We start from the raw sequence: 15,526 nt of genomic DNA on the forward strand, positions 1-15,526 counted from the left end.
TCAGGACCAGGCCGCTTTACATTAAGGATGTTCATCTGTGGAGAGGCTGGGAGAAGCCAGGGAAGAATTTATTTGGAAATGCAGCACCTAAGCCAACCAAGAAGGCGTGCCGACCTTCAAAACTCTATTAACACCACCACAAAGTCCTTCAAAAAAGTTTGTGGGGCAATGCAGTACAATCAGAGCATGATGAAGAGGTCCAAGCGGCTCCTCTTCAGAGGGACTGATGTCAAGCTTTTTATTCAACGGGACTTATCTGGCTGTCAAAGGCACTTTAATTGGTGCTGCTGACATGCAGGGCACTGGCTCCCTGAGTCCTCCCTTTCTATTACAAGCCCCCGTGCAGAATCATCAGCAAATTCTTTTGACTGATATATATATATATATATGTATATATATCCAACGTCAGAACTAGCCCCCTTACTTCCTCTCACCAGTCATCTATGGACTCATTTCACTCAAGCTATGCTCCAGCTGTACCACATTGCAATGCTGCAGCAAGCATATGGAGTTTCAGCCAATAGCCCTCCTTCACTTCCTATAAGCTTTCAGTCTCTCTCCCCCTACTGTGCCTCGTGCACTACCTTGGATGCAGCAAGGTTTAATTAAAGTAAAATATACAGGAATTGAACTAACAACAAGAAAATCTCCATCTATCATATATTTAGAGAATTTCATCTGGAAAGCTTTCCAGTCCTCCATTAAAATGTTTACATGCAAGAGATTTCTCCTCTAATAAATCATAATTTACATTTAGATAGTACCTTTTATTCTGATAGCTCTTCTTTACTGAAAACTTCATTCCAGTCATGACTCATGTGTAGCCTTTTATTCAAATTCCTACCATATAGAAAGAGCCCTGAATTAAATATTTAAGCGGCTTTTAATTCACGTTATCTTGCCACAGATCAATTTAGCACAACTCATCAACTGCTAACATGATCAATAATTAATGTGGCTGCAGGTCATCTACACCACAGTTCTGTTAGTCCTCTTAACGTCTTCCTATGGTGTGCTCCATGAGCCCAGGGAGAATGGGCCAACTCTGCCATGGCTCACTGGACCATAATTCACAGAGGAGCTCAGTCCACTGAAATAAAAAAAAAAAAACCTAAGGAAAAAAAAAAACCTAAAACCCACACCAAAACAAAAGACTTTGACTATGCTCTCAAAAGCATTCTGGATCCAACAGATGAGCCCTGGTGAATTTTCCTACTGTGGTATATCGTGTTACTAATCCCAGCATTTGATTTCCTGACCTCCCCCTCTCCACAGCAGGGATGGCAGAAGAGCATGTGTCCTCGCCTCAGCTGTTCCAGGCCAGAGCCTGCATCTTAACCCAAAATCTTTGCAGCTGAACCTGAGATGCCCCACTGTGGGCTGAAGCAAACACTATTCACCTAGGAGGGGATATATGGCACCCAGGCAGTCACTACAGGGATGGCAACCTGCAGCAGAGAGACTGGCAACTGGAAACAGTGGCATTAGAGAGCTGTGGCATGCAAAACTGAATTTAGTACCAACATTCATTTGGCTGTTATTTTGGATGTATTTCACAGTGTCGCTGCCTTAACTTGAGCTTGAGAGAAGCGATTCAACTGTAAACAAAGCCAATAAATACTCCAATAAAACAATAACCTGCCTGAGATCTCCAGGGCTTTTTTTAACCGAATTCAGACCTGCCATAAGTACCGACAAACATATCCATTCTCATAGCAAAAAAAAACCAAAACAAAACCGCACTACGTACTGACCGACAAAGCACGATCCTCAGAGTCAAACCTTGGGAAACATGAAAATCACGTATTAAGGGCAAAAGTTTTAGCAGGTGTTACCATCTTCACACCACATACAACAGCATTGCTACCAAATAAATAGCGTCATTAATATCTGCTACCAATAAATCCCAGTAAGCAAAACATAAGGGTTTTTTTCCCCAGCCTTTCAGCAAAAACCTTGGCAGCAAGTTCATACATTCTTGTATTCATAAACTGCTGCACCCAGCTATCACAGTTGTTCATTTAGAAACTCTGTTTTAAAAGAAAAAAAACTACCAAGTCTAAGCAGGTAGAAAAAGCAGAACATGTGCTGCAGCTGCAGTGTTGCCTCATATCTCCCTCCATCTCAGAAACAGACCCCTCCAGCAAGACAGCTTGTTTGTAAGGCCTGAGGAATTCCTGATGTCCACCATGCGGCTGCTTCAAAACTGGGTGCACTTTTGCAAACCTTTTTAATGACATGACTGTTCTTGATCCTGCTGAAAATTTTGAAGTCATATGATTTAATCTGTAGTCCAATGACACAGCAGTCATATTTGCCCTTCTTTTACCTTTCTGTGACTTATTAGGCTTTTTCTATACAAAATGCAACCATGCCAATTAGAAGGGTGGTCTTTTACTTTCATAATTAGACATGTACCATCAATTGTGGAAGAAGTTTGCATAGCATAAAGACAGACAAAAAAAAAATAAAGGTTATCCCCCCTCCTGTATGAAAATCAATACCAACATAAGGTCACTTAAAAAGAGTAGCATCACTTGTGTAAGTATGACACCTCTTCAAATACACTGGTATTTTAAATGGCTACACTTTTCCATAAAGATGAGAACTTGAGCACAAAGTCAGCCTCTGAGCCTGTCTGCACATGCTGCCTCCCAGTTGCAAGGTAGCGGACACACCATTGCAGGTGGCCATTGCAGATGAGCGCAGGAGGCTGTACCCAGGTCCTGGAGATGCCTGGTGGAGGCTGGGTGCACTCCCACCATGGCATGACAAAGCAATCTGGCTGAAAGGCTTGGGGAAGAGGCTATTGGGAAAGTAAAGGGAGGAGGAGTGAGAAATGGGAGAGATCAGACTGGGAAGCAGAGGAGAGATGAGGCAAGTCATGCTGGGAGGAGCAGCTGGAGGGTCAAGAGGAGGAGCCAGGAGCAAAATGTTGTTGAACAAGTAACTCTTGGTGATTCAGAACCAGTGTCCACCAGCTCAGTTCTTAGTCAGAAGATCAGCATTTGCCAGCAAGCGTGCATAGACAAGCATCGCCAATCAAACGCTCAGATACTGCCCTTTAGGGATCTTGGGAAAAAGAAAACTGTTAAAGCAACAATAAAAAAAAGCCTCAGTACACAAATCAGAGCTGACATGTACGTTTAACTAGAGTGTTAACGAACACTGTGCTATCCTTGGTTATTTGTTAATTAAAAGTCTTATTTCAGATGTGGTTAGAAATATACTGGAAATCTCTTGCTGAGAGTTTTTAATATTGCATGTATTGCTGAAGCACTGAGGATTTGCACAGCACCATAGCAGTCCCTTTGGATTCGCACGTGGAAATGGCTCATGCCCTAAGGTGTTTGCAAGGGAAAGAAAAAACAGGAGACAACAGATGGAACCAGAAGCTGGAGGATAGGCAGAAATCAAGGCAGCTCTGACAGGCATGCCAGCCAGACTTTTGTCTGGGGCCCCCTTATTCCATATCTTTTGCCAGCACAAAAAAAAAAATGAACAAAATTACTGGGTGAAGAGAAAAAGTAACTCTAGAAAAAGACCTGCATGTCCTCAGTTAGATCACTTTCATGGAGTGGAGGGTCTCGAAGAGCCACAAGCGCTGCCAAGGAGCCACCTTTTTGGATAAAGGCACCAAATAGCAGCTGAAACCCCAAAAGCCAGGGTCTCTACAACTCTGGTTTCCTAAAGACAAACCATTTGACTTTTCAATGGGCAGTCTCCAGCAGACTTATTGAACCCATTGAAACACATGTGGGCCTCACTTGGAGTCAGCTCTCCAAGGACACCTGCAAGAGCCGTTTCCCCAGGGCTACCACCCTGTGGGCAGGGGGAACGGGCCATCAGCGCCAGGGGCACTCGCAGAGCCAAGGGGACGATATGCCACAATGCGTCAGTCCTCAGCACCTGCGTGGGGTGGGACACCCTGCAGCCAGCATGGTGGTGGGCAGAGGAGCCCAAGTGCAGCACGGGCTAGACCCCTCCCAGGCAGGAAGAGCCTGCACCATGCCCTCCTCCCCCCACAGAGCCTTGGCAAGGGTGATATTCTCAGGTAGGTGATGGTGCTGGGGTGTTGGATGCCCTTGCACAGTGGGGATGCTGCTTCAGCCTGGAGCAGGACTGCAGTCCTACGGGGAGAGGGCAAGGGCAGTGCTACTGTGTATCTGCATTGCTGGTGTTCATCCAGTGAACCCTTGTTTAACATGATAGATTGGTGATTGTAGTAAAAGATTAAGTAGCAGCCAAAAACATATGTTAAATGGTACCACAGTTTTTGTTTCATCAGACATTTTGATGCCTAAATAGACAAAACCCCTACTTTCGTTGTCTACATTTTTCACATCAAGTAAGTATCTGGGTATTTTTCAACCATAAGGGATTATGTATTGTGTGCATGCACACCCAGAGACAGTAATATGAACTGGGTACTTTTTCACTTTGGAAGCTCTTGTGCCCTGCTCAGCAGTTCTCATTCATTACTCAAAAAGTGTGCCCCGCACCTGCATATACCCTGGCAGTATTCGAGGGGAGAATGAGGTTCTGGTCTGAGGGGCTGAATGAAAAACTCCTGCTGAGCATCAGCAAGGATTTCTCTGTGTTTCTAGTTAACAGCAGTTGCAGAGGTGCTTTCCTACTACAGCTCCATTTGAATTTCAAGTGCACCAGTATAAAACAGCAGACTGAAAAATAAAACTGATGGACTAAAAAATATGTACCTTTATGAAATGAATCTGACTTTGTCTTGGAGCCTGCTTTTAAACTATAGTGATGGTCTGTATAAAGATTCACACTAATAATGATTTTTGAATAGTACAAATTTAGAGGCTGATACATTTCAGTGCATTTGTGTCTTGTAATAATTAAACAATAATTGTACAAATTGTACTTTGATACTCTCTTTCTTCCTTAAATGCCAAGGTACTAGAAACAGTATCTGGATGGTATAAATTGTGTTACAATACAGTATACACATTCCAGTAGCACTGAATATATGAGTATGTGCTTTTCAAGTCATAAACAGCAGTAGTTCCCGCTATTGGGGTACAAGTCACAGGAACGTAAAAACTGTAGTTTGGGGTCAGATTAATAATTCATATAATCTAATATCCTTGCTAGAATTGCTCTTAAATCTCATTCACAGTTTTTGCCTTGCAACATCTTTGGGGCAAAAGGTGACTTAATTTAGCTATGAACTGCATGAAAAAGAATTTCCTTTGATGTTTTAAATCTTTTCCTAGAAATTTAATTCTAGGTTTTGGTTTATGAAATGTTGCAATTGCTCCTTATTCACCTTCTTCAGAAAGGTCATTATTTAACAGCACTTTACTACAGCCTCTTCAGTCATTTCTGAATGAGAGAACATAAAATTTATTTAGACTTCCTGAAAAAATGGAGTCAAATACATTGTCTTTAATTCCAGATTACTGCTAATTTTCAACCCTTAAGATTAGCAGAATGGCACAGGTAGAAAAGTACATCCACATCAGCCACTTTCAGTACCTTTTCTCACTTTAACAGATCATTTAATGACATTGGTAAGAATAGGGAACTAGAACAGCACACAATATTCAAGATATAGATGCAGCACCAACATATTCAGTGGCACAGTATCTGGAGGCCATGTTGAGCTGCCTGTTCGCTATGAGCCAACATGATATCATCCCCACTCCTTGTCAGAAGGAGCACATAGTGGTAAAATTGCATGGTGTAAATTGTATAAATAGCACCCAATGACAAAACCAGCCTGTCGGTTTACCTGCTCAACCCTTCTGCATCATAGTTAATGCCATGAAAGAATAGAATAAGTTTCAGAAAAATGTCAAGTTGCATAAACCTATTTCAATCCAACTACTGTGCTACATGCTGTCCCAAGAGCTTTTCTACCCTCCTTTTTATCTAATATCACGGTAAGATTGCTATCACTCTCAGTAGATGGTGGATTACATTCTCTTAGGAGTGTATGTTTTCTGGGGAAAGCACTTTTCCTGAGAAACTAATCTTGGAAAGTGCTTTGGACTCTTCCTCCTTACCATGCTTAAATCCAATAACGTTGCAGTGGTATTGTGTGACACAGGCGCTGCTCCTGTGAATGATTGCTGCCAGGCAATTCTGAGACAAGAGGAGTAGTCAAGGTTATTTTCAAAGCACCAGAAATAACTTAATCGCAGCAACACAATCACTAATCGAGAATGCACAGCTTGCTATTAGTGACACTGATAGCTTGTAAAGGGAGAAGTAAATTTCATCTGATTATTTATAGAGTTCTGTTGCTTGTGATGGAGCAAATGTGTTGCTGCAGATTTACAAGTTAGCAGATTGGTTCACAATTACCATATTATTCATACGTATTCTAGGGCTCTTAAGATAAAGAGCCAAACATCTACGTTTCAAATTCCTGATATTCCAGATAGGCCTATGATTACTGTTCCATTTCCAGTGGTTTAAAGATTAGAAGATTAATTTTTTAAAAAATCCCTTAAATAATTCCTTAAAAATAAAATCGGATTTATTTATAAAGAGTATCTGTAAGCTTCTTGGTTCTCAGTTCAACAAAATGTATGATTTTCTTCTCATCATCCAATTTTCAAAAAAATAGTGCATCCCCATACCTTCAAAGTGACATCCTAGAATTTCTACTAATCTTCTCACCCAGCTGGCAACCCTAAGGTCAAAAGGGATTTGCCCTTCTCATATAGCCTCAGAAACCGTCTTCTCAAGGAAGCAACGATGATAAACTGAGTGATAAACCTGACCAAGCAGGACTTCTTCACTATATCATTTCAGTCCTTCTCATAGGGAATCCTGATTAACTGCTTGAATGACTGTTAGCAGGTGACAGGAGGGTAGAGCTTGCTTTTATTTCTTCTGCTCTCTTCCAGCCTCAGGTTCTTAATCAAATTCAGGAGAAAAAGCTAAGCAACTGAAAGCGGAGTTAGACACCACTTGAAGTACGCTCAGCTGATGCATGTTACCTCTGGAAGCTATCTACCTGGGATATTAAAATGATACTTCTAAGATCCCCATTATCTTTGTCTCCCTAACATATATGCAAAGAAGGAAAGTGCTAAAGAAGAATGATGACTATACAAGAGTCTGAACTTCCACACAAGAGCTGCAATTGATGGGCTATTTGTGATTTCATCTGCTGATTTTTGTAGCCCCCAGTTTGCATGCAGTCCCCCCTAGACACCCAAAGGCATTTATATCTGTGCGTGCGCTGGGGTGGGAGCACCACTGTGGGTGCTGTCCTCCTTGGGACGACACCAGCTTCAGCAGTTCTGACCTTCAGGCACTTGTTCCCATCTTGCACTGTTTTGGCACAACTGTTTCTCCCCAAGCTGCTCCGCGAGGCCACATGGAAAATGAGATCGGAGAACTAATCTGTGTTAAAAATAACCAGGAAAAAAATGAAAACATTTTACCGTGTGGTTGAGAAGCAGTTGTTTCAATGCCATTGACAGCCCCAGGTAGGCAGACAGAGGGGCTGAAACTGGTGGCGCTGCAAAGAAAGGCACGTGGCATTCCATCCGGCGCTGGTGGCTCATATTAGATGGTGATCTCAGGGTAGTTCTCAGAGGGCGGATTCCTATACCAAGCAGGTGAACATCATGATTGCCATTGGCATGGGTATACCCAGGAGGCTGAGATACCCGAGATATCTTTTTCTCTAAAGATAGGCAGAAAAAAAGGTAAAAAACCAGCAGTGAGATGCAGGCACTGTTGATGCCTGTGCTGCCCCTGATGAGCTGCTAGCTCTGTTTACTGACTGCCATTTGGTGCTTTTCAAGAGGAGATAGATATATTTAATGGATGAAAGATAGAAAGCAGTTTATGATGCTGAAACTCTGCCTCCATCTTTTGAAGAAAATAATGGAAGTACAATAAGCCAGAGAGACATATTTGCATTTGAAGTAATGTTTGAAATTATAGTCTGTAACAGAGCTTAAGCTATTTGTTATTTCTCCATTTCTCATTCACAAATTAATATTCAGCACTCAGTCTGGCTTGACTTATCAATTTAAAGACATAATAGAAAACCTTCTTATCACTGATTCAGAATCACTGGCCCTGGGGCTCTGTTTTCTGGGCTGCTCAGCCCCCACTGCAAATCAGAGAGTACCTTCAGCTTGTGTGGAAATTAATAGGATCTGTTGTAAACGCACATCTTGGGCCTGCTTATGCTTTTCATTAAGCCATCATGAAATAGCTATTCCTAGATAACACCAGCTGTGGCCATTTTATACTGGAAAGCAGCTGGGATGTTCCAGTTAAACTGGAACCAGCAACTCGAAAAAAAGAAAGTCCACACATGGAATGAATTTGAAAGGAGTTAATCAGAGCACTACCAAGCACAACTCATGGTATTTCCTATATGTTTATATGGTTTAGGTCAGGTTAAACATGTTCATCACAGAGTGACAAGGACAATTTTGGTCTTGATTCTCTGAAACCTTACACAAAATATGCTTAACTGTATCCACCACGAGTGGTAATCCTAACCACCAGCTTCAGCTGGTCAAATTGTTGTCATCTGGAAGTTACTGTTTGGCCGGTAGGATGAACTATTTCTGTTTCTGTAGAGGGAGTGCGAGGACACTAATTCCCTAAAGGGTGTTGTAAATTCAAGCAATGGTTCCATATTTAGCAATGATTTGGTTCTCTGTGCTTTTAAATATACCCCACTAGCATACGTGCTTGCTGGGGAGTAAGACTGCTAGGAATTTATATGATTATTTATTTACATTAATATAAATAAAATTAAATACCCTAGCGTATAATTAATGTTTCAGCAGTAATAGTGAAACAAAAGGAAAACCAGTCTCAGTGTTATTTGAATAATTGTCAATCTTACCATCCTCTCCTCCCCCATTCATCATTCTGGGAATATACCCACAGCTTTCTCCAAAACCTGGACCAAATAAATACATCTTTCACTGTGCCTAGAGAATCAGTGCGTCTGGACCAAGCTAGGGAGCATACTGCAGAGATTTTACGTCTCCACAGAGTGTGCACTGCCAGCAGCGCCTGTCTTTAACTGACCAAGAATAGCCTGCTCAAATGCCTTTGCAAAGCCAAAACTGTTGAGAGGCAGTCCCTCAGGAATCAAGCCAGGGTTTTTCCCAGTGACAGACATATTCCATCTTCATCCTTATTAATGGAACATTTATAATTGATTTTCTTTGTTTACCCTTTCCCTTATTCTACAAGGAAGAACAAAAGTCTGAACTTTGCTTTCTATATGACAAAAAAGAAGGCATTCCTTACAGAGTATTAATCACACAGTGGGAAGCATTGAGTGACCACTTGACTTTCTATTAAATTACAATGAAATTTCTACGATTATGCAAATACATTGTTTCTTCTGAAGCCCAGACAGAACAATAACATACATAATTAGTGAAGATTCTTCTCTGGAAAGGGGAATGTACCGTTACATGAGAGTCCAGACTATGGAGTTGAAAAATAATAAACCCAATGAAAAAATCAGGACATAGTTCCAAGCTGTATTTTCTCTGGCAGCAAAGAAGATTTAAGAGGTTCCTGCTTTTTATTTTTGCACCTATGACACAGTCCACTGCCTTTGCACTTGTGCTGATGTGACTGTTTTGGGGTTGTGATATAAACCGGATTAGTGAAACAATCTTAGGAAAATTTCCCCATCACCTTTAATTAATAGTGAAAAATGTTATAAATTAGCAGGCCCCATCATGCAGAGGCCTTGGAACCACACTGTGCATCAGCTATTAACTCAGAGAAGCAGGCTCAGTTAGCACCCGCTCCTCAGAGCTCAGCTGCTGATTACAGGAGACTGGAAATACGGATACGATCTTAAAGAAGGCATTTCATGGACGGTCCACACTTAAAATTTAGCCCCATGCTGAATAGGACTGAATCCAGTTTTATAAGGTGCCCTTCCCTCTTAATGCAATACAGTCACTACAGCCTTTACTGAGAGGCTAACCTGACTTTGAACTGGAGTGATCTTTGTTTCAACTGTCTCTGCACATAGTGATCTATTTTCAGTTAATATGGGTCCTGAGAAAGCATATGGCTTGGAAATGAATCCCTTGCCTTGGAAAAGAAGTCAAGTATTATCTACATTTGAAAGTTCAGTTGGATTAACATATAATTATAGAAACTGGGGAATAACTCCCCAAGTGTTTCACAAAAAGAGTTCCTTTCTGTTCCTGTTTTGCTTCATCCATTTTCAACATCTTCTCTGTGTGAAAACTCACCCTCCTGTTTTGCACCTTTGTTTTTATTTTCTGGTAACTATGATAGTTTGGAGGATGATATTTTTTTCATCCTCAGCCTGGATCTATACAGCTCTACTAGCTAAAGCAATAGCATAAATATCAGTAGACCAGCAGGGAATTGATTTAAATCTATACCAGCAACGAAGTTGTCTGGTATCATCAGCTGCTGCTCCAGTAGGAGACTGTGTCTGCATGCTTCTAATGGTTTGTCCTTGTAACTAAAAACATGGCTTGTGGCTTTTCCAGAGGCCTGAATCCACAAATGCTTTATAATCTCCCTGTGTGACAATGCTTTAGGGCTGAGCCTGATGCAAAATGATCTCTGGTTGATGCTCAACGACCTGTCTTCCACTATAATGATGAAACATTTCTAGAGCTTTACATTTTTTTCTGCAAACATAGACGACAGATATTTGCTCCTCAGCTGAAAAATCTGTGTGGGGTTTGTCTGTCTAAATGATATTCGACAGCTGAATCCTTATAAATTCTCAGTTATAGAGGTGATGATGGAAGTGGTAACAAGACTGTCCCTCTCAGGCAATCGTGACCTTAACAACTTAGTCATTCTAAATTTGGGGTATCTTTTTTGAAGCTATTATCCAAGTGTTTTGTAATAACCATTAAGGCAGAATCTGCCTTCATATGCTTTCAAGCTCTAACAACCCTCAGTTTTGGCAGTAAAAATATCAATACTAATCTCAGGCTGTAAATTGATGCTACAGAGACTTTGGTGATTTATGAGTTCCCATAACACTCTTGCCTTGTCTGCACAGGTGAGAGACACAGCTTGCAATCATGAGCCCTCAGGTTAAGTTTGCAGCTATGTGTTGCTAAAGCAGTTTTCTAAATATTTGATTTACTTATTTATATTTAGCCTATACAGACCATAACAGCAGCTTATGAAGTTCACAGTGATCCTTGCAAAGAGCACTGTTGCCTCCGTTTTACTGACTGTGAAAGTGTGGTATGGAGGCTACTGGTGAACCTCAGCGGGAGTGAAACTCTGAGGTCAGCTCTGTGTCTTAGTCTCCACCCTCCTGTGCCTTGAGTTTCAACCAAGGAAAACTCAAGCAGTCAGGCTGGGTGGGAGCTGTGATGCTTCCCAGCCAGATGTCCCACCTGAACGCTCAGTGGACCAGCAACAAGGAGTATGGCTTTGCTTCACAGTTCTTGGGCTGTGCCTTCTGGATTTGCACCTGATCAGCTGGAACAGCATCTCATTCTATAAATTCAGCCCTTTCTTAATTCTGCACTAAAATTCCTTGTAGACACATCTTTGAATGACCTGAAGAGTCTCTTAAAATCACTGGGTTTTGTTATTTAAAGTGACTTTGCATTCAATGGTATTTTAACTTGGCATTGAAATCAACTAAAATTAATTAAAGCCACTTTAATTCTGGATTAGAATACCTATATTGAGTTAATTCAGTAAACCAAAGCCACTTTAAATTCATATCTTCTGCTAATACGTATTCATTTCTGGAACATGCTTCTACAGAAAAACTGTAAGCAGCATTTTAACAGGTAGGGACCCAATCAAAAATAATAAAAAGCTGGTTTTTACCAGAAAAGGGACACTAATTTTGTTTCATATCATGCCACTTTTTCAACAGCCAGATTTTCAGAGCAGGAAAAATGAATGTTTCAGTGAAAAAACCCATACATGACCCCCACTCCAGGAGACACACTCTAACAAAAGGTGTAACAAGTATGATGTTCTTGAAAAGTGGAAAAGCTATATAAAATTGTTGCATTATAAGTAATATAAAATAAAGTGTACTGAACTGGTTAGTAGCAAAAATAATTTAAATAATGAGTTTCTCTTTTGTCTATAAGGCCCAGATGCTATACGTGATTACCGAACAAAGAAGCCTGAACATACGCACTACGTAGGAGCGACTTCTCCAGCAGTAGAGGGTACCAGCGATGCTAATTACTTGTGGCGCCCAGCCCCCCGTCCTTCATACGTATCACCTCGCAGACCTCATTACCTTGGAGAAATTGGGTGGGGTGTAAGAGAGCTCAGCCATTTCACCAGAAAACATCTCCAGAGCAGAGCGCAAATTAAGGTGAGGAAGACTTCGAACATGAATTTATCTGAGTTGCAGAAGGCAGAAGAATGTTGTGCTCTGCTTTGCAGTTGCATTCTGAATTATCATTAGGACAAAGATTAATCATGGACTAAGTAAGGAAGAAGAGAGAATACAGCTGTTAAATTAAAAACTGTGCTAAGCAAAACATCAGCCCAGGCTTACAGAAGCTTCAAGAAATATTTTTGTAACAGTTTGCCCAAAGTCAGGCTCCCAGGTGGATGAAGCTGCCTGAAAAATAAACTGACTAAAGCACCCTACTTAACATAATACAACAGTTGCTTTTAAGGGCTGAGTGGCTGTGGGCTGGGTTTTCCCACAAGGCTAGAGTAGACGGAGATGCGGGAGGAGCTGTTTGAGGGAGCGAGGTCTGATGTGACATGAGCCATCAAATGATCCTGCCTGGCCAATTCCCAAGCACTGCCAAAAGACCCAAAGCATCAGGTTTGCAGCCTCCATGTGACCAGAATCCTGCAGGGTTTGAGTGCTCATAGATGCTTAAAGACCCCCGGTAACTCTGCAAACCTGCACATTACTCAGTCTCATGCAGGGCGCAGGGTGCAGAAGCAGATAACAAGCTTCGGACACCTGAATTTGTTCCTCTTTCCACTTGTTCTAGGTCCTCATTTTGAACCTCTTACTTACATATCTAGTTACAGCTGAATCTGTATTTGCATTAGGTTATAATAAAAAGTCCTACAGCTTGATTCCTGAAACGATTTGTATTTATATATGTAGATATGATATACATCACATTATTCTTATACATACACATGCAAATTCACACGTCGTGATATGGGTATATTTAACATTGCTATGTTTATTGCATAGTAGTTGTAGAAGCCCAAAATAGGCTAAGGTTTTGATTTTTTTAGGGCTGTATGAAAAAATACTACAATGGCTTTTTCCTAAAACAAGCTTTTTCAGTAGTTAAGGTGCTCTTACATCAGGCTGCAGTGTGTCTGCATTGAACACTGTGCATCCCTCCAAGTATACCTCTCTTAAAACACCAAAAATAGAGAAAGTATATAAGTTATTAGTGGTTTTTGTCTGTTACACACCATGTTGAAAATAGATGTAACTCATTAAGTGGACACAGTGAGGGGAAAGGAAATTGATCCCTCTTGGGAGTAAATGAGCCTGCGTGGTGGGTAGAAAGCTTCCCAAGGACAGGGAGAGATGGCTAGAAAAAGCAAGTAGAAATGAGAAATCTTGGGAACTGGAAAGCCCTGGCATAACTGGGGTTAGAAAACTGCTGGGAATAGCAGATGCACAAGCTCCTGAAGTGAAAGAAAGAAAAATAATTTTGGGCAGCCAAAGGACAGTGTGTAGCATTTGCTGCAATCCGGAAAGCTGGTAAAAGGTTGTTAGAGTAGGAGTGAGCCTGGAAGAGAAGACCCATGCCACACGGACTGAGCGAGCAGGGTTAGGTGTGTGCACAAACCTTTCAGAGTCTGTTTTCAATCTGAGTTTTCTGCAGTTACAAAATTTGCCTTGACTTAGTATCTGCTCATGTGAAACCAACTTTTGAGTTTAAGTCGTCTTTCGTGTTTCTTGAGGACCTTTGATGAAAAGTCATAAGACTACCTTGAATGTGTAGCTGACTTGGAGTCCCCTCAAGTAAAAAAGACCAGCTGCTGGGTAGACTTTCCTGTTTGATCTTCCCACCTGGATGCAGAGAAGAGAAAAAGGAACTCTCCCAGTTTGTCTTCCCCTACTCACAACTATTCAGAAACAAAGGAATATATTCAGTAGCACGACATGAAAGTAGCTGGACGAGGAAGTGTATTAAGTGGATGGAGCTACTAGTCTGAGCTAACTAGCCATTGAAATTAAGAAGCCTAACTGTATCAGATCTGTCTGAAAGGGGGTGATAGCTGGTACGAAACTGATAAATCTTTGGTTTCTAGGGGTTGATTCTTTGTGAATTAATGTGATTCAGGGAGATAAAAGTCAGCAGCATTCAGACACTGCAAGCCTCATTTGATCCCCGAGGATATCCTTTTTGTGTTCCTGCTGGACACCACCTTTCTAGGTCAAACTCTGAATCTTCATTGATCGTTTATCTGCAAATTCCCAGCAAGAGCTGTTGTATAGACTAACATCTCTGCCATTACTCAAGAAACATTTCCTGCTGAAATTAACCTGTTGTGAGTCCAAACTTGTGAAAGCACAAATAAGGGTGTGCATAGATATTATACATATTCATAATCTCCATGTATAGGTATATGTGTGTTATACCTATACATTAGGTTTGTGATATTGCTTTTCTGAATTTAACAACATGCACTTGAATGCTCTTCCTTCTTAACAAAAAGGACTGATGTGCAGTACTAAGCGGTGCTTTGGTACGTTTGTGCAGAGCTATGTATTCTTAGGAAGCAGGAGTCATGTAGGAAAGACTTGTCCAATGTGAGTAGGTACATCCCAGGGGCACTGCCGTGTGCCAACACGCAGTCTGGATTTTCATAGTAGAGAAGGGGGATAGTTAGGTCTCTCTGAATTACGGCGTAAAATGTGCTATCACAGCCTGACGCATTCTGCAGCACCGGCCATGAGAGAGGCCAGCAAAAGCCGAGCTCTGCATAGGTGACCAGAAGTCCTCCTGCCTTATTCCCTGGTCCCCTACATGGCAAAGGGCAGTTAAATTTGGCATAATACAACACGTTTTTTTCCATTATCAGCTATCTATTAATCAATGAACTCTCCAATATAGAATGAACTCTCAGTATTCAATGGGGTTTCTTTTTTATTGTCTATAGATTTTATAGTCTGCTTCATATTTCTAAGTGGGGTTTTTCTAGGACTAAAATGTTTCTGAACCATTTTCTTCATGTAAAATCAATAGCAGACATGGATTCTAAGTCTCTCTCTCAAATATATAAGCATTGTCAAATAATTTCACTTCTTTCATTTCTGATCTGCAGATCTCAACACAGACTAAAAAACAATTTAAGCTGCTTAGTGAAGTTACAATAAATTGCTTTTAGAAAAATTTATTTGAAAAATAAAGCTTTTAGCTCATTATTTATCATATGGTCTTTAACGAATTTTGAGCTAAAATACAGAGCTTATATTGACTCTCCTTTACACCAGGAGAGACACTGTTGAGGTATTCTAACTAAGCGTGTTTAAGACGCCCAGCCTTATTAGAATAATGCTTTCAAACATGTTGTA

At 41.0% G+C, this 15,526-nt stretch overlaps 1 protein-coding gene across 1 annotated transcript in view; it reads left to right on the top strand.

Annotated features, from left to right (window-relative positions):
* The first annotated feature begins 3,882 nt into the window (after positions 1–3,882).
* SPMIP2 (sperm microtubule inner protein 2) overlaps positions 3,883–15,526 on the top strand; it is a 35,272-nt gene continuing 23,628 nt past the window's right edge. Inside the window, 2 exon segments of the mRNA XM_068404157.1 lie at positions 3,883–4,054; positions 12,096–12,328. Of these exon segments, the coding sequence (XP_068260258.1) occupies positions 3,883–4,054; positions 12,096–12,328 (405 nt within the window).

This window comes from Nyctibius grandis, chromosome 6, assembly GCF_013368605.1.
Source record: "Nyctibius grandis isolate bNycGra1 chromosome 6, bNycGra1.pri, whole genome shotgun sequence".
NCBI lineage: Eukaryota > Metazoa > Chordata > Aves > Nyctibiiformes > Nyctibiidae > Nyctibius > Nyctibius grandis.